This window comes from Nomascus leucogenys, chromosome 6 (assembly GCF_006542625.1).
Source record: "Nomascus leucogenys isolate Asia chromosome 6, Asia_NLE_v1, whole genome shotgun sequence".
NCBI lineage: Eukaryota > Metazoa > Chordata > Mammalia > Primates > Hylobatidae > Nomascus > Nomascus leucogenys.
The window spans coordinates 108486901-108512058 of NC_044386.1; the positions used below are offsets into that span (position 1 = coordinate 108486901).

At 44.3% G+C, this 25158-nt stretch overlaps 2 protein-coding genes across 4 annotated transcripts in view; one reads left to right on the top strand and one right to left on the bottom strand.

Moving 5' to 3' along the window:
* Positions 1 to 25158, top strand: part of WDR93 (WD repeat domain 93) — a 50850-nt gene that overhangs the window by 22593 nt on the left and 3099 nt on the right. The window contains exons 6-15 of the mRNA XM_030815008.1: positions 1700 to 1738; positions 6842 to 6926; positions 11939 to 12110; positions 13791 to 13861; positions 14453 to 14539; positions 16203 to 16322; positions 17762 to 17975; positions 20215 to 20278; positions 22289 to 22445; positions 22753 to 22948. Coding sequence (XP_030670868.1) covers positions 1700 to 1738; positions 6842 to 6926; positions 11939 to 12110; positions 13791 to 13861; positions 14453 to 14539; positions 16203 to 16322; positions 17762 to 17975; positions 20215 to 20278; positions 22289 to 22445; positions 22753 to 22948 — 1205 coding nt within the window. The remainder of the gene's footprint in view (positions 1 to 1699; positions 1739 to 6841; positions 6927 to 11938; positions 12111 to 13790; positions 13862 to 14452; positions 14540 to 16202; positions 16323 to 17761; positions 17976 to 20214; positions 20279 to 22288; positions 22446 to 22752; positions 22949 to 25158) is intronic.
* MESP1 (mesoderm posterior bHLH transcription factor 1) overlaps positions 1 to 25158 on the bottom strand; it is a 53258-nt gene that overhangs the window by 14272 nt on the left and 13828 nt on the right. For 2 of the 3 annotated variants that reach the window (XR_004030597.1, XR_004030599.1), the window contains one exon: positions 24315 to 25059. The gene's annotated coding sequence lies outside the window, so the exon portion shown is untranslated. Of the gene's footprint in view, positions 1 to 24314; positions 25060 to 25158 lie in introns of those variants that run through there. The other variant, XR_004030598.1, reaches the window with a different exon arrangement.

The following is a 25158-nucleotide window of genomic DNA, read 5'->3' on the forward strand; positions in this document are numbered from 1 at the left end:
CTCCCAAGTCAATTTCCTTTGGTTAAAATAAGATATTAAAAAGTAGAGGTGTCTTCAGTAGTGGGAATCACACTATCTCTCTAGTCTGGGAGTTGCCTCTCCACTGAGACCACTCCCAGGCATTTCTCTGGAAGGAGGGCCTTTGTCCTGGAGGGAGGGTCTTTTGTCCTGACTCCTGCTTCACTGGTCATCTTTTTTTCCCTCCTGGCTGAAATAATCTTTTCATGCCTCAAATTCCATTAAATTTTCCAGACTATGTATAAAGAGGTTGTTCTCAATATATAGAAATAAATATATATTTTCTATTATCCTTAGAAAGTAGAAACTCTACCATTTCAGTGTATTTATATATGATGACTGGGCCTTGTGCTGTTTTTTGTTTTTGTTTTTGTTTTTTGAGTCTCGCTCTGTTGCCTAGGCTGGAATGCAGTGGTGCGATCTCTGCTCACTGCAACCTCCGCCTCCCAGGTTCAAGCAATTCTCTTGCCTCAGCCTCCTGAGTAGCTGGGACTACAGGTGCACGCTGCCAGGCCCGTCTAATTTTTTTGTATTTTTAGTAGAGATGGGGTTTCACTGTGTTAGCCAGGATGGTTTTGATCTCCTGACCTCGTGATCCACCCGCCTCAGCCTCCCAAAGTGCTGGGATTACGGGCGTGAGCCACCGCACCTGGCCTATGCTGTGTTTTTAAGATATAGTTGCTCAGTAAATATTAAGACTTAATTTGCTTATTTATACAGTGTATGCTTATTATTTTTACTTTTAAACCACCAATGTTAATATATTAATATTAACTGAGCATCCCTTTAAAATACATTGTATTTGGGTGCTAAATAAATTAGTGAAATTATTAATATAGGAGACCAAGTTTGAGAGTTACATTCACTGCTGAGCTCAAGTGGCTTTGAATACATGCCTTTATGCCCAGTGAATATCTTCATAATGGTGTGTAGTCCTGTGTCCCTGGGAAAGTTACTAGCCCAGAGATATTCCTCTTCTAAGCTATTACAGAATGTTATTATTTGTACCTATTTTTTAACGCTTCTCACATACTGCCTAGGTTTGTAGTTATCCTGTTATACATGAAAATCCTCTTGTCTTCAATGGATAATAAATTTCTAGATTGTTAAGACCATACCTTCTGCTTTTTATCAACAAATTCCATAGTATCATACTTGGTACTCAAAAGATATATTTTTGTTTGGACTAATTTGTTATCCAAATAAGAAAAGCACCTTGAATGGGGTGGTTTCTCACCATAATTCACTTCTTTTTCATACACTGAGAAGCAGCCAATGAATGCCAGTTACAGTGGTAGTTCTTTTACTATGAATTATATTTAGAGTTACTTAAATGTAATTCTCAACATCACCAATACGTTTTGCCAATCAGAATATTTGCCTCAACTTAGATTCTTGTAATGGTGTTCTGACTGATCTCCTCAACTCTATTCATTCAGATTTCCTCTTGTTATTAACTATTTCCTGTTTCCCCACCTACCTTTTAAGATCCTGGAAAATAGGGATTGTGTGTTGAAGTTCAGCAGGCCAGAGGCCCACACAAATACTGGCCCTCCATATCTATTGCATGAATTCACTCACAAGAGTAATTGAGGGGAAGAGAGAGCATGCCAGAAGATTAAAGGGGGTGCTAAACATACATCAAACCTATTGTGAATTAATTTCTCATTTTTCTCCTCAGAACACCCTTGGTCCCATTTCTGCAGATCCTTTAGAAATGGTAAGAAACTTTAAAGAAAATCTCCAGAGAGACTTAAGTTTGCATTTTAGAGATTTTTTTTTAATTATTAATTATTTTTCTTTTCTTTTCTTTCTTTTTTTTTTTGAGACAGAGTTTCATTCTTGTTGCTCTTGTTGCCCATGCAATGGAGCTATCTTGGCTCATCACAACCTCTGCCCCCAGGTTCAAGCGATTCTCCTGCCTCAGCCTCCTGAGTAACTAGGATTACAGGCATGCACCACCACGCCTGGCTAATTTTGTATTTTTAGTAGAGACAGGGTTTCTCCATGTTGGTCAGGCTGGTCTTGAACTCCCGACCTCAAGTGATCTGCCTGCCTTGGCCTCCCAAAGTGCTGGGATTATAGGCGTGAGTCAACTCACTGAGCCCAAGATTTTGATTTTTACTTGAAATTTACCTTAAATGTCAAATATGCTAATAAAATGTTCCACCTGGGCACTATTTTCAATTCTCAGTGACTTAATCTTGTGCCTCATATCCATTGAAGATGGCCTCCCATCCCTGAGAATAGTTGACCCAAGTCATTTGACCAGACGTGGGTTTACTTGAAGTTAAGAGAGCTTAAATTTCAGGGCCCCTCACTTGGGCCCCTGGAAGGGGCCCTAGCAATGTGTTCATATGGTTATATATTTTTGTAAAATTAGCAAAGGTAACATATTTTAACCGTAATCACTTAATTCCACTACGTCTTCACTCTAGCTTTCCTCCGTCACAATTGCCTCCATATTAGATGGAATTACAGTGGCTATGGGCATTTTGTGTTCATAGTTCTGTCTTCTTTTTCTTAAAAGAGAGTCCCATGAATCCTGGATTTGCCTCTACCAAAGTAACAGCCCAATTCACCAAGCCGAGTGACTTGGGGGTTTTGTGTTTGTTTTGGAATACCTTAGAGAACAGAGCAGGTTCGCTGGAGCTTCCTGGCTCTTCCTGAGACCAGGAACACACCATGTCTTCAGAAGGCATGGCTCTTAGAGGACTCGGGCGTGTCAGTAGAGTAGTGGTGAACTTCTGAGATGGAAGTCTCTCGCTAGAGCCCTTTCTTTTTTCCCTTTCAAAGTTATATTAGGCCAGGCGGGGTGGCTCATGTCTGTAATCCCAACACTTTCAGAGCCTAAGGCAGGAGGATCTCTTGAGCTCAGGAATTTGACAGCAGCCTGGGCAACACGGCAAAACCTTGCCTCTACAAAAAATACAAAAAATGGCCAGGTGCGGTGGCTCACGCCTGTAATCCCAACACTTTGGGAGGCCGAGGCAGGCGGATCACGAGGTCAGGAGTTCAAGACCAGCCTGACCAACATGGTGAAACCCCATCTCTACTAAAAATACAAAAATTAGCCGGATGTGGTGGCGTGTGCCTGTAGTCTCAGCTACTCAGGAGGCTGAGGTAGGAGAATCGCTTGAACCCAGGAGGCAGAGGTTGCAGTGAGCCGAGATCACACCACTGCACTTCAGCCTGGGAGACAGCTGTCTTAAAAAAAAAAAAAATTAGCCAGGTGTGGTGGCACGTGGCTGTGGTCCCAGCTACTCAAAAGACTGAAGTGGGTGCATGGCTTGAGCCCTGGAGTGGAGGCTGCAGTGAGTCGAGATCGTACCACTGCACTCTAGCCTGGGCGACAGAGCAAGATCCTGTCTCACAAAAAATAATAAAAATAAAAATAGTTATATTATATTTCACATTATACAAATAATATATGAATATATCACTCTTGGAAAAGTCAAGGAATTCAGATAAACAGCCCTCTCCAGAGGTAATCACCATTATTAGCTTGATATGTTTTTTGTTTTTTTTTTTGTATTTTCAGTAGAGACAGGGTTTCACTATGTTGGCCAGGCTGGTCTCGAACCCCTGACCTCAGGTGATCCACCCGCTTCGACCTCCCAAAGTGCTGGGATTACAGGAATGAGCCACCGCGCCCGGCCCCAGTTGATGTGTATTTTCTAGATCTTTAGTGTGTATTTACATCACATTTATTTTGAAAAATATAGTTTTGTTTTATGGAATTTTTTTCTACATAAGTCGCATCATACTGTATATATTTTCTTATAAACTTGCATTTTTTTACTCATCAATGTGTTTGCACATTTTTTTCTTTTTCTTTTTTCATTTTGAAACGGGCTCACTCTGTCACTCAGGCTGGAATGCAATGGCATGATCATGGCTCACTGCAGCCTCAACCTCCTGGGCTCAAGCAATCCTCCCACCTCAGCTTCCCAAATAGCTAAGACTACAGTTGTGTGCTGCTATGCTTGTCTAATTTTTAAAATTTTTTATAGAAAAATGTGTTGCCCAGGCTGGGCATTATTTCTTCTTAAAATGTTAGGTAGACTTTACTAATGTGTCATCTAGTCCTGGAGCTTTCTTTGTGGAACTACAAATTCAACTGCTTTAATAGATCAAGCACTATTCAGGTTATCTGTTTCTTCCTGAGCAAGCTTTTGTACCTTGTGTCTTTCGAGTAATTTGTCCATTTTGTCTAAGTTGTTAAATTTATTGGCTTAAAGGGGTTCATAACATTCCATTATTATCCCTTCATTGTCTTTAAAAGCTATTGTGATGTCATCGCTCTCATTCCTGATATTGGTAATTTGTGTCTTCTCTCTTTTTTTCTTAATCAGTTTGGCTAAAGGTTTGTCAATTTTATTCATCTTCTCAAAAGAACAAGATTTTAGTTTCATATAATTCTCCCTATTGTTTTTCTGTTCTCTGTCTCACTGATTTCCAGTTTGTTTTTATTATTTCCTTTGTTCTGCCCACTTTGGGTTTAGTTTCCTCTTCTAATTTCTTTCTTTCTTTTTTTTTCTTTTTTTCTTTTTTTTTGAAATGGAATCTCGCTCTGCCACCCAGGCTGGAGTGCACTGGCGTGATCTTGGCTCACTGCAACCTCCGTCTCCCAGGTTCAAGCAATTCTCTGCCTCAGCCTCCTGAGTAGCTGGGATTACAGGTGGCCGCCACCACGCCTGGCTAATTTTTGTATTTTCAGTAGAGACGGGGGTCTCACCATCTTGGCCAGGGTGGTCTTGAACTCCTGACCTCGTGATCCACCTGCCTCGGCCTCCCAAAGTGTTGGGATTATAGCCCTGAGCACTGCGCCCGGCTCCTCTTCTAGTTTCTTAAGGTAGAAGCTCAAATCATTGAGATAGTCTTTTCTGATATAGGCATTTAATGCTATACACTTGTATCTAAGTACTACTTTAAAATTTGATTTTTTAATTTTCATTCATTTCAAAGTACTTTATAATTTGCTTTTGTATTTCTTCTTTGACTAGTAGGTTTTTATTTTTTTATTTTTGAGACAGTGTCTCATTCTGTTGCTCAGACTGGAGTGCAGTGGTGCAATCTTGGCTTACTGCAACCTCTGCCTCCCGGGTTCAAGCGATTCTCCTGCCTCAGCCTCCCAAGTAGCTGGGATTACAGGCGCATGTCACCATGCCCAGCTAATTTTTGTATTTTTAGTAGAGATGGGATTTCACCATATTGGTCAGGCTGGTCTTGAACTCCTGACCTCATGATCTGCCTGCCTCGACCTCCCAAAGTGCTGGGATTATGGCATGAGCTACTGCGCCCAGCCGACTAGTAGATTTTTAGAAGTATGTTATTTAGTGTCCAAATATTGGAAATGTTACAGGCGGCTTTTTTATGGGCTTCTCATAAAATCCGTTGTGATCAGAAAATCCATTGCGATCAGAAAACATACTTTATATATTTGAATCATTTTAAGTTTATTTAGATTTGTTTTATTCCCACAATGTGGATTATATTGGTAAGTGTTTATATGCACTTGAAAAGGATGTTTCAAGACCAATAAAGCTGTTATTGGTCAGGCTATTCAAGTCTTCTATTTCCTTCCTGTTTTTCCTTTTATATCCTTACTATATTCTTACTGATTTTCCATTTACTTATTCTGTACTTATTGAAAAAGGAGTCTCTAAGATTGTAGATTTATCTTTTTCTTCTTTCACTCTTGCGACTTTTTGCTTCGTGTATTTTGAAGCTTTGTAATTAGATGCTTAACAATTTGGAATGTTTTGTCTTCGGATGAATTGATTGTTTTGTCATTATTCACTGACCCTTTGATTCCTGATAATATTCTTTGTTCAGAATTCTTCTATGTCAAATACTAATATGGCCACCCGAGCTTTCTTTTGATTCATTTTAGCAAGATATATCTTTTTCTATACTTTTATTCTTAACATGTTTGTGTCATTATATTTAATATAATGAGTTTCTTCTTTTTCCCTATGGTTTCAGATAGTGTTTCATAAAATGAGTTTCTTGGCCACGTGTGGTGGCTCATACCTGTAATCCCATTACTTTGGGAGGCAGAAGCAGGAGGATCACATGAGCCCAGGAGTCCAAGATCATCCTGAGCAGCATGGCGAGACCTCGTCTCTGCAAAACTAAATTAGCTGGGTGTGGTAGTGCACACCTGTGATCCCAGCTATTCAGAAGGCTGAGGTGGGAGGATTGCTTAAGCTCAGGAGGTCGATCCTGAAGTGAGCTGTGATTGTTCCACTACACTCCAGCCTGGGTGACAGAGCAAGATCCTGTCACACACACACACACACACACACACACACACACACACACACCACACACAAAGTTTCTTTTTGACCTCATATAGTTTGGTCTTGCCCTTTCTAAAAAAATGGTTTCAAAGATGGACTCTCACTATGTTGCCCAGGCTGGAATGCGGTGGCTATTCACAGGCACAATCATAGCACATTGCCACCCCAAACTCCTAGCCTCAAGCGTTCTTCCCACTTCAGCCTCCAGAGTAGCTGGGACTACAAGTGTGTGTCACCATGCCCAGTAAGGGTCTAGCCTTTTTAAAGAGTCTGACAATCTCTGCCTTTTCATTGGGGTTATTTAGACCATATACATTTAATGTGATTATTTATATGTTTGGGTTTAAATCTACAGTCTCGCTATTTACTTTTACAATATTGCTGTTTACTTTCTATTTGTCCTATCTCTTTTTCTTCTTTTTCCCCTTCTTTTCCACCTTCTTTTAAAATTAGTATTTTTAATTATTCTATTTCCTCTCTTCTCTTGGCGTATTAACTATGCCTTTTCCTTATTTTAGGATGCAAATGTTTGTTTTAAAGGAGACATTAAATTGAGTCTTCCACTTTACATAATGAAGATCAAACCACCTAAGCCTGTTACAGGTAAGTGTGATTCACATCTCTCTTCTTTTGCCATTGATTTATCTGTTCTTTCCTCCTTTCCCCACATGTCTTATCTTTTCAACTTATTAGCAACAATATCAAAATTACGAACATAGTTATGAAGAGGAAATCTTTTTAAAACTCATAAGCTCTGAGACATTAAAACAAAAAATGTAAGTAATGCATTTGTATTACATACAGCTAACTAACAGAATTGGAAGGTCAGGAGAGAAAGATATCTTTTCTGAATTGCCAGGTTGAGTTCATTTATTCCTACATTTCTGTGCTAATTCATTTGACTGCTAGTTGTAATACATTCTTTCCTACATTCTTGTGTTAATTTATTCATTATTATTTGCTGAATGCCCATAATGCACCAAGCACAAAGATGAGTAAAACACCTCTCCTCTCCTGCACTCTAGAAGTTGATAGTCTACTAAGGGAGAATGACAAGAAACCACCATAGTAGGATGTGATAAGTACAGCAATGGGGACCATCAAGGGCCATGAAAACTCAGAGTAAGAAGTGACTGACTTGCTAGGGAGTAAGGGACATTTGGGCACAGTTTCAAAGAAAGGGACTTGGTCAAGAGGAGCAGAGAGGCTAGCTATTGTAGGCAGCAAATACAGAGGATATCCTCTCAGCATTCACACATGATCACAAAGACATATCTATAAGAATGTTCACCCCTGGTGGACTAGTAGTTACAATTAAAAAAAAACAGAAAACTGTTCACTGTAGCATTATGTACAGAGGTGAATAATTGGTTAAATAAAACCTGGGCCGTGCGCAGTGGCTCATGCCTATAATCCTAGCACTTTGGGAAGCCAAGGTGGGCGGATTGGTTGAGCTCAGGAGTTCAAGACCAGCTTGGGGAACATGGCAAAACCCCGCCTCCACAAAAAATACAAAAATTAGTCAGGCAGAGGGGCATGCACCTGTAGTCCCAACTACTTGGGAGGCTAAGGCAGGAGAATCGCTTGAGCCCAGGAAGCAGAGGTTGCAGTGAGCTGAGATTGTGCCATTGCACTCCAGTCTGGGAGACGGGAGCGAAACCCCGTCATAAATAAATAAATAAATAAATAAATAAATAAAATCTGGTACACTCATACAAAAAGTACTTTGCAACCATTAAAAAAACAAAAGAGAGGCCAAGTGTCGTGGCTTAGGCCTGTAACCCTAGCACTTTGAGAGGCCAAAAGAGGAGGATCACTTGAGCCTAAGAGGTTGAGGCTGTAGTGAGCTATGATCACACCACTACACTCCAGCCTAGTGACAGAACAAGACCCTCGCTCAAAATCAAGAACAACCCCCCGAAAAGGGAGATGCCAAAGGCGAAGAATAGAAAATTTTCTCTTGTAAAAGAAGGTGGTGGTCAGACTTGCTCTATCAGTATTTATTATAAAGCTGCAGTTATTAAGATAAAAAATAGATAAGTGAATAATAGAAATATAGATGAAGTATAGAAATATAGGTAGATAGAAATAGCATATAGAAAAATAGAGGAAAAATAGGTGAATGAAACAGGATATAGAGACCAAAATAGACCCAGGCATAAATGGACACTTGATGCATTATAGAGGCAGCACTGTGGAGCACTGGAGAAAGGGTGGTCATTTCAATAAGTGGTGGTGGTTGTTTATGTGGAGACAAAAATAAAACTTAACCCCTGCCTCATGCCATACACAAAACTAAATTCCAGATGAGCTGTAGAAGTAAATATATGAAAGGCAAAACAGTAAAGTGTTTAGAAAATAAATATACTCTTTAGGCCCGGTGCAGTGGCTTATGTCTGTAATCCCAGCACTTTGGGAGGTCGAGGCAAGTGGATCACTTGAAGCTAGGAGTTCAAGACCAGCCTGGCCAACATGGCGAAACCCCATCTGTACTAAAAATGCCAAAAAAAAAAAAAAAAAGAAAGAAATAGCTGGGCGTGATGGCGTACACCTGTAGTCCCAGCACTTTGGGAGGCCGAGGCAGGCAGATTGCTTGTGAGCTCAGGAGTTCGAGACCATCCTGGGCAACATGGAGAAACCCCATCTCCACACAGAAAGTACAAAAATTAGCTAGGCATGGTGGTGTGTGCCTGTAGTCCCAGCTACTTGGGAGGTTAAAGCGGGAGAATTGCTTGAACCTGGGAGGCAGAGGTTGCAGTGAGCTGAAATCGCACCATTGCACTCCTGCCTGGGCAACACAGCAAGCGAGACGCTGTCTCAAAAAAAAGAAAAAGAAAATAATATAAACAATAACTTTATCACCTCTGGGTAGGGAAAGACTTTTCAAATAAGACACAAAAAGTACTTACAATTTTTTAAAATTGAATAAATTTGACTACATTAAAATTAGGAATTTTAGATCATTCAAAGACATCATTAAGAGGATGAAAGATCAGGCCACATAGAGGTAGAAGTTATTTGCAAAACACATAAAACCCACTAATGGTTCATGTCCAGAATATATGAAGAATTACTACAGATTCTTAAGAAAAAGAGAGATAATCCAGTACAAAACAGGCAAGAGTATTGCACAGGCTATTCACAAAAAAAAGATTATTTAAATGACCAATAAACATGAAAAGGTGCTCACCATCATTAGTCTGCAGGGAAGTGCAAATTAAAATCACAGTGAAGTAACATAACACATTCACTAGGATGGGTAAAATTAAAAAGACTGACCACACCAAGTGATGGTGAAGATGTGGAACAATCAGTACTCCCATACATTGCATTTAGCAATGAAAACTGGTACAACTACTTTGGAAAATGTGTTTGGTATTATCTAGTAAAGCTGACAATAATTTGTATCCTATGACACAGTATTTACACTGCTAGGTGATAGGGTGACCAACCATACCGGTTTGCCTGACTGAGGGGTTTCCTGGGATGTGAGATTTTTCAGTGCTAAAACTAGGAAACTCTGAAGCAAGCCATTTTGAGTTAATCACCCTACTTCTAGGAATGTACCCATAGATTTGCAAGCAAGTGTGTTCCAGGAAACATGTGCATGAATGGTAATAGTGACATGATTTTTAATAGCCCCAAACACAAAGCAACTAAATGTTCATCAATAGTAGAAAAGATAAATTGTACTATATTTATTCAATGGAATACTATACAGCAACGAAAAATGAACAAACTGCAGCTACACACAGCAAAATGGATAAATCTCATGAACAATACTGAGCAAAAGAGGGCAGCCATAGAGTTAACACTGCATGGTTCCCCTTATGTACAGTTTAGAATCAGGCAAAATGAAACTATGGTGTTGAGGATGCATATTTAGGTGATAAAAGCATAAATAAATGCAATGAAGTGGCTACTATAAAAGTCAGGAGAGTGGTTGCCACTCTTCCCAGAGAATTGTGATTAGAAAGGGGCCCCTGGGAAGCTTCTAGTGAGATGGCAATATTCTATTTCTTTTTTTTTCTTTTTTCTTTTTTCTTTTTTTTTTTTTTTGAGACAGGGTCTCCCTCTGTCACCCAGGCTGGAGTGCAGTGGCACAATCTCAACTCACTGTGACCTCTGCTTCCCAAGCAATCCTCCCACCTCAGCCTCCCAAGTAGCTGGGACTACAGGAATGTGCCATCAGGCCTGGCTAATTTTTGTATTTTTTGTAGAGATGGGATTTTGCCATGTTGCCCGGCTGGTCTCAAACTCTGGGGCTCAAGCGATCCTCCTGCCTCGGCCTTCCAAAGTGCTGGGATTACAGCCATGAGCCACCGCGCCCAGCCGATGTTCTATTTCTTGACCTGAGTAGATGATACCAGAGGTTTGCTTTATAATAACTCATTAAGGTATATTAAGGTATATATTTTATGCTCTTTTCAGAATGTATGTTATACTTCACAATAAGAAAAAGGTTTAATAATTAAAGATAAGCAACAATGAAGAGGATCTATAGTACTAATATGAAACAATCTCCAAAATATTTTAGTAAGTGAAAATACAAGGGGAATAATGCATAATAGCAATTCTCAAACTTTAGCTGCATCAGACTCATTTGGAGAACTCATTAAAACCCAGATTGTTTGCCTATAGTGCCAGCTACTCAAGAAGCTGAGATGGAAGGATTGCTTGAACCAAGGAGTTCAAGCCTAGCCTGGGCAATATAGCACAACCCCCATCTCAAAAAATAATCCAGATTGCTGGGCCCCACGACAGAGTTTCTTCTATTCCAGTAGGTCTGGGGTGGACCCTGAGAATCTGTATTTTTAACAAGTTCCCAGGTGACTCTGTCACTGCTGATCTGGTGTCATCCTTTGAGAACTAGTGTATCATATGATACTATGTATTTATAAAACAGGTGTCTCCCTCTAGAAAATTATGCAATTGTCTGTGAGGAAGCAGTCAAGGGCACTGTGGAATCTCCTGGGCAACCTGAGGGACCCAGGCACCTTCCAAAGTGAACAGAATTCTGAAACTCAGGGTGCAAATCCAGAAAACAAGTCATCCAGTTTTACTGTGGATTTAGGAACAGATGAAAAAGAAGGAAATGAAAGGTTATTGGGAAGAGAAGTAGTAAGAAAAGTGACTGACATAGAAAGATTTTTTTAAAGGAAGATAATTGGGTAAATGTTGGCATAAGAAGAGACTGAGACTGCCTAATTATGTGAGTGTTCAGCAGTGGCTGAAAAGTGATGGTAACTGGCAGACTTGGGGCCTTCCTCAGCTGGGGAGACAGGGACAGTGATCTAAAGTCTCTAGTGGCATTGTGAACATTTCCCCCACACCCCGGCCTTTGCAAATATTCCGTAATCCAAACGCAGAGAGAATGATGTTGGGATGAAGATATAGAAGAAGGAGGACAGCAGCTGCTCTCTGCCTGGGCTCTGTGAGCTGGTGGGATACAGGAGAGGCTGGGAGAAGACGGAATACAGACCAATTGCAGAGCAAGAATCCATTTCTGAGGCTGAGGGATTCTGCAGGAAACTGGGAAGTGTGGAGGAAGTAGAGGAAAATCAGGAAAGGGGAAGTCAAATGGCTTGACTAATTCCGTAATATTTTCAACCTAGGCACCACATTCAAAAGCCCCCTGGAAGTCTTTGCAAAGATCAAGGACTGCTACGGACTGGGCTCCGGGCAGAATCATTTCATCAAGGACAGTCAGTGGGAACAGCAAGCTGAGATCTTCAACGCTTCCTACAAGAAGTACCTAGATGGGGAGTTGGGGGAGGAGCCACTCAGGTGAGCCCCCTAATCGCAGGAAAGCCAGGGAGCCTCCCCAGGCTTCTGCTGTCTTGGCACCTACAGGAATCAACCCAGGGACCTGAATTAATCTGAGATCTAAAAGCTCTTCCTGGGGCTGGGACGGTGGCTCACACCTGTAATCCCAACACTTTGGGAGGCCGAAGCAGGAGGAGCATTTGAGCCCCCAAATCTGAGACCAGCCTGGGCCACATGTTGAGACCTTATCTCTAAAATAAATAAGCTCTTTCCAGTTTGGGAGAATTTTGAGAGAACATCAGCAGATATTTTGAAATGTTGTGTGGAGATTATTACTATATAATTAGAACAAAGGCTGATAATGTGGAGTTAAAAGAAGAAATAGATATCTATGGAAATGAGAAATATAATTTATTTTAGTTTTATATATGACATCTCTTTTAAAATTTTTTTTTCTTTAAAAAATTTTTTTTCTAGTTATCTAAAAGCACAGAGGCCAGGCACAGTGGCTCAGGCCTGTAATCCCAGCACTTTGAGAGTCTGAGGCAGGTGGATTACCTGAGGCCAGGAGTTTGAGACCAGCCTGGTCAACATGGTGAAACCGTCTCTACTAAAAATACAACAATTAGCAGGGCATGGTGGCAGGCACCTGTAATTCCAGCTACTCAGAGGCTGAGGCAGGAGAATCACTGGAACCCGGGAGATGGAGGCTGCAGTGAGCTGAGATCACGCCACTGCACTCCAGCCTGGACAGAGATAAACTCCGTCTCAAATAATAATAATAAAAAACACAGAAGATCCTAAAGACAAATAAAGTCACCACTACTAAAATTGTTCTCCATTTCCTTCCTGCCTTTCTAAATGTAATGTAGCATAGGTGTATAATTATTATAATATATGACTTGCCCATCTTGGTGGGCAGTTAGGTCTCATTAGCTCCAAGTTGTGTTGGAGAGCCCCAGTCTTTGAAGTATCGATGAGGGAGCTGGTTTTAGGAATTAGGTCTCCTCATAGCTACTGCAGATCTTGGGAATGTTCTTGTTCTCACATGGGAAGCGAAATCTCTCGTGCTGGCAAGTGGACCTTAAATTTTCTTACTTCAGGACACAAAGTCCTAAGTCCCTGACAACAGCTCCCTGGTACTGTCTGGAACTATGTCAAGATTCAGTGGTATGCTGGGGCTGGCTCCTACTGCATAGTGAGATAATTAGCGTTTTGCAAGCCAGTTGTTAATCCACTGTTTGTTGTCCATTGTGGGAGCACTGACACCATGAAAATCTGCAAACCCTACAAATTGGGGCCTCTTTTATTTAAGAGACCCAGTTTATCAGCACGACACTGGCTGTATTGCCCCTGGGATAGGAAGAGAACATCTATGTAGATCACCCAAGTCTGCTCTTTAAGGACATCTCCCCCAAAACAGAAGTGGCTCTCCAAAAGACAGCTCTCTCTGGCAAGAGCTCTGCACACCACACTGGCCTAGGAGTGATTCCCAGCCCCACCCAACCTGCCCGCACCAGCATCCAAGGTCAGCGCATCCCACTGGGACCAGCACCTAGAATGTGATTTGCTTCATGGCCTTCTTACCCCTGGGAAGGTCCATTCTAACTATCTATTCTGGTTTTAGGACCAAGACTCTGCCAGCAGCTCTCCTTGCCAGGGAGTCTACATGGCTCTGACTCGTGTCTCTTTCTTTCCCAGTATGGCCACCTTCTATTTCCTTCTTCCTAGCTGCCTATTTGCAATGCCAACGGAAGTCAAGTGCCCCTCAGGTAAATGAACATGAAGTGGGTGGTTGTCCTAGCAAGGGGTCACCTTGGGGAAACCCCTCAGCAAGCCCTCCCAGAGATGTTCCCCAACAAACCTCGCATGGTAGGAGGGAATGAAGAGGGGAGTTTGGTTGCCAGCTGTAGCCTGTCGGTTTCTGTTTGCATCTGTGGCCCCTGAGCACAGGTTCCCTGATCACAAAGGCTGGCACTGCCTTTAGGGAGTGGTTGCCATAGGAGAAGGCATGAGCCCACATCCACTGGGCTGCTTCTGGATATGAATTTGTCTTGAAGAAGATGTTACTTAAAACACTGAGGGTGTGAATTTTCTAGATGTGAAAGCAGCCAAGGGGAGTTGAGACTGTCCTCCCTATCCAAGAAGGCGAGTGGGCCCCAGGAACAGTCCTCACGGGGCTGCCCAGTCCCTCTCTCTTGGGAAACTCACCCTTCTCTTGGGTGCTGCCAATTAAAACAAACCACTTCAGACTTCAAACCAGCTTCCTCTTGGGCAAACACCTTCTGTGCAAACCAAAGGCCACCCAGAATTCTTATGTAACACCCATTTTCTCTCTCTCTCTTTTTTTTTTTTTCCCCCAGGAATGGCCTGTGTCCTTGGTATACACTGGACCAGAAGTCACAATTTCTTCCTGTATTCACTAAACCGAACTCTAAAGGATAAAGCTGGTACTTTACTGCTGAGATGGGAGTCGCTTAAACTCAGGACTTGCAGACATGTCCTTCTCCAGCTTAGCTGAAAGCATGTGACTGACATACATCAAGTGTCACTTTAGGGACCAGATCTAGGCAGGCAGTAGGGGGCTTGGTGGGTATAGTGTGCCCCCAAGAATCTGTCTCTGAAATGTCATGTTCCTTAAAAGACAACAGGTCAACAGGGACAAAGTCTACAGTCAGGTCCACAGGGCTCCTTAAGCAGCTAAGGTAAAAAGAGATTAGGCTTGGCTGGGCGCGGTGGCTCATGCCTATAATCCCAGCACTTTGGGAGGCCGAGGCGAGTGGATCACCTGAGGTCAGGAGTTCGAGACCAGCCTGACCAACATGGTGAAACCCCATCTCTACTAAAAATACAAAAATTAGCCGGATATGGTGGTACGCGCCTGTAATCTCAGCTACTCGGGAGTCTGAGGCAAGAGAATCACATGAACCTGGGAGGCAGAGGTTGCAGTGAGCCAAGATCGTACCACTGCACTCCAGCCTGGGCAACAGAGCGAGACTATCTCAAAAAAAAAAAAAAAAAAAGAGAGAGTAGGTTTGGAATCAGAAGGTCAGTGCTAATCCTAGCCCAGCTGTCTGCAAACCATGTAGTCTCAGGCCAGTCGCTTCACACCCCAACCCACTTTTCATGCAAAACATAGAGCTAATTAATTACACCATTGTGGTCTAGTGCATGCGTTTGTTGAAAATAGCAAAATCCAGAGAGTTTCTGTATGTGAAAGCTCTTTGAAATTGAAACACGCTAAGGAAATATAGGTGGTTGTTGTTTTACAAATTTATGGAGGTGAACAGGCGTGGTGGCTCACGCCTGTAATCCCAGCACTTTGGGAGGCAGAGGCAGGTGGATCTCTTGAGCCCAGGAGTTTGAAACCAGTCTGGGCAACATAGCGAGACCCTGTTTCTACAAAAAATAGCCAAGCATGGCGGCATGAGCCTGTAGTCCCAGCTACTCAGGAGGCTGGGCCAGGAGGATCACTTGAGCCCAGGAGGTTGAGGCTGCAGTGAGCCAAGGTCGCACCACTGCACTCCAGCCTGGGTGAAAGAATGAGGCCCTGTCTCAAAAAAAAAAAAAATTAATGGAAGCAGTTACGTGAGCAAGTTTGCTTTGTGATAATTCCTTGAACTGTACACTTGTTATACTTTATATTACGCTTCAAAAGTAACGTTAAAAAATTCACAAAGGAGGAGTCTCTTTTCTTCCATCCCTTTCCCAGGCAACCTGGCTTCTAATCGCCTTCTATACTGACTGTATGGCCTTAAGCAAGTCACTTCTCTGCCTCATCTATAAAATGGGGATACTAATAAGACTACTTTATAGAACCCTTGTGAGAATGCAATGAAATTATGTGTGTAAAGTGCCTAACACAGTATCCAGCACCTAGGACATACTCATTAAGCATTAGCTGTACAGTAATAATAGTGTGACATTATCTTATCATTCTAGGCAAGGAGAATAGCACTTCATAAAGAGAAGGAAGATGGTGAGTCCAGACAGGTGCTTCTGGTTCCCATTCCCTGAACAGGCAGACCAGTCTGAGTCACAGGTTGTCCAGGTAGAAGTGATGGGTAGGTGCGGAGTCTGGGGGAACCCGTTGAGTATTGTCCTTTCCCCTAGACCCCGAGGGTGTGTGGCCCTGTGCTGCGCCCATTGCAGTCTCTCAGCTCAGCTGCTCCTCCTCCTACCTGGTGCTGGCCTGTGAGGATGGTGTGCTCACGCTGTGGGACCTGGCCAAAGGTAAGCCCTCCCTGCCTCTCTACCTAGTACCTGGGTGGGACTCTGGGCAATGAGTCTGGGAGCTCTGGAATTCCCACAGGCCCTGGGCCTTCTGTTACCTCTGAGTTTTTAAAGAAGTCACCTTGGGAAACTGGTCCTGCTCTCCTCTCATTCATTTCTTCAACAAACATTTATTGGATATAACATGTGCTAATGCTTCCCACTGCCCATGTGTTTATTGAGTGACTTCTCTGAGCCTGGCACTGTACTAGGCTCTGGAAGTATGATCATTGCCTTCATTATTACACTCCAGTGAAGAAGTATGTCTGGCACAGTACAGGTGATCATGGTGGCCTCAGCCTTCCTCCTCCCAGCCCCCAAGCTCTCTAAATAAGTGAGTCTTCTTCCCTGCTATTCTGCCTCATCCCCAGTCAGCAGGAACTCTATTGTATTGGAGCTAAGAGACCTATAAAGCAGTCAAAGCGACACCAGCAGCTATTCTGGGTGGGTGGCACTGTGGTTGAGTTCTAGGGTCCTGGGTCCAGCTTTGCAGATACAGAAATCAATGATATTGCTTCCTAAAATTTGTCAGCCTCTAGGGAAGCAGCTCCCTCTAACCAGACTTTGTTAAAGGCCATTAATGACTCAGTGGTTTGCCATTTTGCAGTTGGAGATGTATTTTCCTAGAGAGTGGAGGTGGGCCACCTTCACTGGGCAGCCCTCCTGGCAGGTGCAGAGCATCAGAGATAGTACCCTGTTTGTTGGGTAGCTTGTGATCAGACCAGGGAGCTGACTGTTCTCAGGGAGGCATCTGTCAAGCTAGCAAATTGCCTTCCTCACTTGGCTATCACTTTCTGAAGAATGCAGTGGTTATTTCAACTTTGGAGGATATTTTCCCCACACACTGCTAAGATAAACACCACTAAAGACCCTCCTTTGTTTTACTTATTGAAACAACAGCATTATTATAGAAGCAAAAGATATTTCAAGGAAAGAAGAATGACGATGATTTCATAAGCCTTTGACCAAAATAGCTTGTTTTCATTTTTTTCTGGATATTAAGTTCTTGTTGTTTGGCCACACACACACACACACACCGCCTTTTCTGAAACAGCTGTGCCTTCCCCTGCCCATATGCCTTTCTGTCCCATGGTCAGCTGCGCCTCAGTCCCTGGCTGGGTTGTAGCTTCCTTCCACTCCAGTGCTGACCCCGCCCTCCTCCATGCTCTTGCTTCTCCCCCTCCCCAGTTCCTCTCCAGACACAGCAGCATTCCCCTGCAGGGGGCTTTTCTCTCCCACTGGGCCCTGGGTTTACTGATTTTCTCTCACAGGGTGCTCATTGCTTGATTTTGCCTTCACATCCTACAAGTCCCTCACACACTTGCTGGTCACAGCCCCTGTGCCCATGGCCTCCTCCCTTACCCCCTTTTCTGACCGGCTTGTGTGATTACTTTCTCTAGGATTCCCTCTTGGGGTCGCTGCTCTTCCTCAGGGATGTTTCTGCCAAAGCATTCACTTCCTAAAATATTTCTTGGTCCACAAAGGACAGAATATGTATCCTGAAGGTCCAGTGAAATCCCAAATGAAATGTGTGGTGCTGTGCACAGACGCCTCCCTCCATCTGGTGGAGGCTAGCGGGACCCAAGGACCCACCATCAGTGTGCTTGTTGAGAGGTCAGTAGCTTGAGGGCGAGACGGGGTAAATAATCGGCCAGATTATTTTAATTGCTATTTAATAGTAAAATCTGACAGCCTCTCTGGCTACAGTCCACCTTCTGTACAGTCATCACTCTCCTGGTGAGCTTCTGAAGATCACCAATGTCATATATATGGTACAATTTTTTCTAACAAAATTGTATGATGGCACAGATGACATCTGCTGTGGTTTGACTCTCCTCTCCAAAACCCATGCAAAAACTTAATCCCCATTGTGGCAGTACTGTGAGGCGGGGCCTTTAGGAGATGATTGGATCATGAAGGCTCTTCCCACATGAATGGATTAACCCACTCATGCATTAATGGATTAATAGGTGAATGGATTAATGGGTATCATGGGAGTGGAAATGGTGGCTTTATAAGAAAAGGAAGAGATACCTGAGCTAGAACATGAGCACACTCAACTCCCTCACCATGTCACACCCTATGCCATCTCGAGACTCTCTAGAGAGTCCCCACCAGCAAGAAGGCTCTCACCAGCTGTGGACCCTTGACCTTGGACTTCTCAGCCTCCAGAACTGTAAGAAATAAATTCCTTTTCTTTATACATTATCCAGTTTCAGGTATTCTGTTATAAGCAACAGAAAATGGATTAAGACAACATCCTTCCTATCCCATACGACCAAGAATAGGCTCATTTCTCCCACAGTAACTTTCCATCAGTTTCTCCAGGCATCTCTCTCTTTTAAACATTGAAAAATACTTAATGCATGCAAATGAACCTGTATAATGTGTGTGTGTGTGTGTGCGCGCATGTGTGTACGTGTTGTGTATGTGTATGTAATAAAGAATAATGTACCCTGTACCCATTGGAAATTGATAATCTCCAGTTCCATTTGGGCTCCCTGTATGGCTCTCCCTCATCAATTCTTCTTGCTCCACCCCAAACACCTTATTAATTATCTAATGCTGAATAACAAACCACCCCAAAACTTAATGGTTTAAGAAAATAGTCAGTGTTTAGTCCTTGAGTCTGTAGGTCAGCAATTTGGACTGGACTCAGTCCATTTCTTCTGCTGGTCTCACCTGGGCTCTCAGATGTGCCTTCAGGCAGCTTGCAGCTCTTCTAAGATGGCTTCACTCACACACCTGGCAGTTGGCAGGTTATTGGCCAGGGCACCTCGGTTTTCCTCATAGTCTCTCCTGCAGACTAGTACAGGCTTCCTCACATGGTAGTCTAAGGGTTCCTAGCAGCAGGAGAGGGCAACCCTAGCACACAAATGCTTTTCAAGCTTCTGCTTATGTTACATTTGCTAATGTTCCATTGGGCAAAGCACATCCCACATCCATGCCCACATTCAAGCAGTAGAAAAACAGACTCCATCTTTTGATGGGAGTCACTGCCAAATACAGCCAACTGCTTTTCAATCTACCACACCATTTTTCTAAATTCATCATTCCTTTGCTTTCCTTTAAGAATTAACCACATTTAGGCCAGGCACAGAGGGTCACACCTGTAATCCCAGCACTTTGGGAGGCCAAGGGGTGGACCACTTGAGCTCAGGAGTTCAAGACCAGCCTGGGTAACATAGTGAGACCCCCTTCTCTGTGAAAAGAAAAAAAAATTATTAAAAAATGGAAAAGAATTAACCACATTTGTATGACTGTATCTCTAAACAGTATATCATTTAGCTTTGCATATTTAGGAAACTTATAAAGGGAACCATATTCTATATATTCTCCAACTTGTCTTCCTTCCTTCCCTCCCTCCCTCCCTCCCTCCTTCCTTCCTTCCGTGCATCCTTCTTTCCTTTCTTTTTTTCTGTTTTGTTTGGTTTTGTTTGAGACAGGGTCTCACTCTGTGGCCCAGGCTGGTCTTGAACTCCTGGGCCCAAAGTGCTTGGCCCCCAAAGTGCTGGGATTACAGGTGTGAGCCACTGCACCCAGCCTCTAACTTTTCAATGGTATTTATTCTGCATCTTGCTTTACAACATTGTTCACAAGAGCCATGCATGTTGACGCATGTAGCTCCAGTTCTTTTATTTTCATTACTGTATATTTCATTGTATAATATACCACAATGACTTAAGCATCCTCCTGATATTTGGATTGTTCTTAATTTTTTGCTACTATGAACAGCCTCCTCACATATTTCTTGATTTCTATGAATTTCCCCAGGATATATGCCTAGAAGAGGATATCAAAACTTTTAAAACTTTTAAAGTAGGAGAATGTCTGTATATTTTCTGTCCTATAGGCCTGTAAAGCACCTGGATAAAACCATCTGTGCAGTGGCCCCAGTCCCAGCCTTACCTGGCATGGTAGGTTCCCCATGCCTCTCATTTCTCTTCTGTGAATGTGTTCGTCTATCCTTCAGAAAATGCTTATTGAAGGCCTGTTATGTGTTAGGCACTGGACTAGCTTTCGGGTTTACAAATAGAAAGAGAAAGAACCTGCCTTCATGGAGCACACGGCTCATTTAGGAAGACAGAGAAGTCACCAGGCAGCTGCCTTAGAACATGAGAAAGGCTGTGATAGGAATTTTTTAATGGATGCATGGAATAGAGAGAGGGGTCACCTAACTCAACCTGCAGAAGTTGGCAGCAGGGGAGGACTGTGTTTTCTGGAGGAGGTGACAGCTGAGCTGAGCCAGAGGAGTTGAGAAGGCAACACCATGGAGGCAAGAGAGCACCACGTGTCCCGGGCACTGCAGGAAGTCCCAGTACCTGCCACATGAGATTGCTGTGGAATGTGGAGAGGCAGGAGGCTGAGGCGGGAAGACGGGTGGGCCAGACCATGGAAGGTCCTGTACACTGGGCAGAAGGATACAGATGTGTCCTTCTGTGGGATGGGGCTCAAAACAGAGAGGTCAGAGAATGGGAACAGCATATTTAGAGCAGGGATGGGGAGTTGAGAGATCTCAGTTCGGAGATGGACTCCACATTCTGGGCTACCTGTGGCTGTTGCCAAAGCAGAGGGAAGTGTGCGCGGTTGATCCTCGCTTGCAGAGCTGATTGCCCAGTCCTTACAGGGCCCACTGCAGGCCTGGAGAGAAAGTCTGTGATTCCCGGTGCAGCCCTGCAGAGGGTGAGGGGCCTACAGGACCCCCAGGGGAGGCTCCAAGAGAGCCCAGGGCTGAAAATGTAGATTCCATGCTCACCAGGCAGGTACAGGTAGTGAGAGGTGGTTGAAGTGGGGGGTACAGCAGGTTCCCCTAGTTAAAGAGAGGGAGTGAATAGAGAAGAGGTTCCCGTGGGCACTACTATCACTTACAGGACCTGGAAAATGAGTTCACAAAGTGACTGAGAGGGGCCCCAGGGAAAACTGCGTGGGGACAGTCCTGCAAGCAGAGAGGAGAGTCTGAAGAAAGTGAGGGCAGTGTCCTGTGCGGCAGAAAACCAAGAACATGGTGGAGACGAGTGGCTGAGGCTGGGAGAGACGCAGGAGGTGGCGGAGTGGAGAGGGTGTGGAGAGACCCTCTTGTGTGGGGAGGGGAAAGTGGTGTGGCAGCTGGAAGAGGATGTTCGGTCAAGGGGGGCTTTTTTTTTTTTTTTTTTTTGAAACAGTCTCGCTCTGTCGCCCAGGCTGGAGTGCAGTGGCGCAATCTTGGCTCACTGCAGGCCCCGCCTCCTGGGTTCATGCCATTCTCCTGCCTCAGCCTCCGGAGTAGCTGGGACTACAGGCGCCCGCCACCACGCCCGGTTAATTTTTTGTATTTTTAGTAGAGACGGGGTTTCACCCTATTAGCCAGGATGATCTCGATCTCCTGACCTCGTGATCCGCCCGCCTCGGCCTCCCCAAGTGCTGGGATTATAGGCATGAGCCACCGTGCCCGGCCAAACGGGACTTTCTAAGGATGGGGAGAGTTTAGTATGTTCACTGCAGAGAGGAAAGAGCCCAGGCAGGAAAGCGTCCCCAGCTCGGATCTCAGGCCAGGAGGGGCTGTTCGATTAAGCAAGGTCCCTGAGGCAGTGGGAAGGAAAGGCACTGGGAGCACAGGTGAGAAACTCAATCTTGGCTACATGGAGGGTGAGCTCTTCAGCAGAGATGTGGAGAACTTGGAAGAGAGGCCAGGGAAAAAGGGGAGGAATGCATAGCCCTGGAGCAGACAGCATGTGGAGGAGGGTCTGTTGGCTGAGGGGGACCCCAGAGGAGTCAGCACACATGTGTGCAGGTCCCCAGCAGCCCTGGATGGATCCAGAGGCTGGGGCCCAAGAGGTTTTATGTCCAGCTGCTTCTCTCATTCCTTACTGGGGTGACCTCTACACTTGACCTTCCTGTGAGGGACAGAGTCCAGTAGAAGTCCCCCTCACCATCTCTTTGCTTCCCAGGTGCTCATCTTTTCCAAGAATGGCTCTGTGTGCCTTATGGATGTGGCCAAGCGTGAAATCATCTGTGCCTTTGCCTGCCCGGGAGCCTTTCCTCTGGAGGTCCCCTGGAAGCCAGTGTTTGCTGTGTTTCCAGACCATCCATGTTTCCTGCTCCGAGGTACAGAAAGGGACCAGGGCTGATGCCCACTGACCATTTCCCTGACTTAGTTCTCTCACAGAGAGAGCCCCTCCAATCTCCTCCCCACTCTGTGTCCCCCTCCACCATAGACCAAAGAGTACCACAGCTCAGTCCTCACAGGGCACTTCGATAAGATGCCAGCAGGGTCTTCTCTCTGAAGTCACAGCTCAACCCAGACGACCCAGCCTTTATAAGCACAGAGCAGCCCCCACATGCTCACCTGGGCCACAGAGCCCACTGAGAAAGCGATTGTTACACAGAACATGGGGTTCTTGTCTTGTCACAGGAGACTATTCACATGAAACTGAGTCCCCCGACGATGCTGGAATCCAATATTCTGTTTTCTATTTTAATTTTGAGGCCTGCCCACTCCTGGAAAATATCTCAAAAAATTGCACCATTCCTCAAAGGGACTTGGATAACATGGCCTTCCCCCAAGCACTGCCACTGGAGAAAAGATGTGAGCGTTTCCTCTGGAAGAGGTAAAGAGCTCTGTGTCTTCACCCCCTCCCACATCTGAGGCTGTCTCTGGATTGAGGGATAGTGGAGTTTGTTTTATGGTAAATCCTTTCAGCATTGAAATTTCCCCTGGCTGGGCATGGTGGCTCACACCTGTAATCCCAGCACTTTGGGAGTCCGAGGCAGGCAGATCACCTGAGGTCAGGAGTTCAAGACCAGGCTGGTCAACATGGTGAAACCCCGTCTCTATTAAAAATATAGAAATTAGCTGGGTGTGGTGGCACACGCCTGTAATCCCAGCTACTCGGGAGGCTGAGGCAGGAGAATTGCTTGAACCTGGGAGACAGAGGTTGCAGTGAGCCAAGATCGCACCACTGTGCTCCAGCCTAGGTGACAGAGCAAGACTCTGTCTCAAAAAAAAAAAAAAGAAAAAAGAAATTTCCCCTAAGTGAAGGGTTCTACCCCATGATAGCCCATGGGCTGCACTCCACCTCACATGTGGATTGGTAGAAAAGGAGTCATTAATTCAGGCTGGGAGAAAAGAAGGGCTTCCAGTTGGTGTTTTCTTCCTGTCAAGATCATCTTTTTAACTTTCTCAATTCCCTCTTAAAAGTACGTTTAGGCCAGGCGTGGTGGCTCACGCCTGTAATCCCAGCACTTTGGGAGGCCGAGGTGGGCAGATTGCTTGAGCTCAGGAGTTCGAGAGCAGCCTGGCCAACATGGCGAAACCCCATCTCTACAAAAAACACACAAAATTAGTTGGGTGTGGTAGCACATGCTTTTTGTCCCAGCTACTCTGGAGGCTGAGGGGGGAGAATCGCTTGAACCTGGGAGGCAGAGGTTGCAGTGAGCCGAGATCGTGCCATTGCACTCCAGCCTAGGTGACAGAGTCAGACCCTGCCTCTAAAAAAAAAAAAAAAAAAAAAAAAAGGTATGTTTGGATTATTAGACACAATCATTAAGATGGGATTGGCAAACTATGACCTGTGGGCCATATCCAGTTCACTGCCTGGTTTTGTAAATAAGGTTTCCTTTGAACACAGCCGTGCCCATTTGTTTACGTATTATCTATGGCTACCGTAGGCTATGGCAGGATTGAAGGCCGCAAAGGAGATAGCATGACCTATAAAGTCTAAATTATTTACATTCTGGGCCTTTACAGAAAATGTTTGCCAACCCATGATCTAAGACCCCTTTCTTTTACCCATCATTCAGATAAACCGTTATGCGTGCGTTTCTCCTCTTCCCCTTCCTCTTTCCACTCTCCCTAATCCTGCAAGCACCGTTTTCTTGCCCTCCTTTCTGCTATCAAAGCGTAAGGAACAGTACTCAAGCCATTCTGGAGAAATAGGTGTCTCTTCTAATCCATCTCACAACAAATTTCTGGGGATTTGCAAATCCTTGTTGATGATTCCTTTTGGGATCTGACTACAGATTTTGGGTGGATTGGGGTCATCAGTGGAGTCCTGGATCCTCATCCAGGGCCTGCCACTACAGAACTAGGTGGTTCTGGTAGGCTCCTTTCCTTCCAGGGCCTAGATGTTCCTATGTATGTAATGTGACCTCTGAGATTCTGTGATCTCTCCAGTCACCATAATGTCCCTTCACGACTGTTTCCCCCTTTCTCTGTGTAGACTCTTTACTCAGGGAGGATTGAAGTAGAATCGTTAATATATGCAGGTCTGGAGCCAAACAGACCTGAGTTTGATTCTGACACTACCACTTACAATGAGACCTTGGGCGAGTTACTTAGCCTCTCAGAGGCTCAGTTTCCTCATTCAGTCAAAAAACACATATTGTGCACCTGTGAGATGCCAGGCTGTGTTCTGACCATTTTAATGATGCCTGATTTTTTGGGGCTTAAGGTATTAAGTGGGATGATACACGGGAAGTACCAGGCACAGAGTGGTTGCTTAGTAAATGGTAGGTATGACCATGATGATGGCTCCCTGCTAATCCAAGTTCATGCCTGGGAAAATTCTAAACATCACTAGGTGGCACCATAGCTCCTCTCCGCTTCCTAGTTCATACCTGCACTTAACAGGGGCATTCAAGTCCTTCCTGCTTTGTAGTGCGTTGTAGCTGCGAGGCTCTCGGTACCTTCCGGAGGAGACAAATATGGTCTCATGAATCTCTGGGGAGAGAGAGACAATGAAGAAGGTGATGGTTGACACTGGCCCTCTCTAGAATGTTCAGCTATTCTTCACAGGGAGGGTTTTGTTTTTTTTTTTTT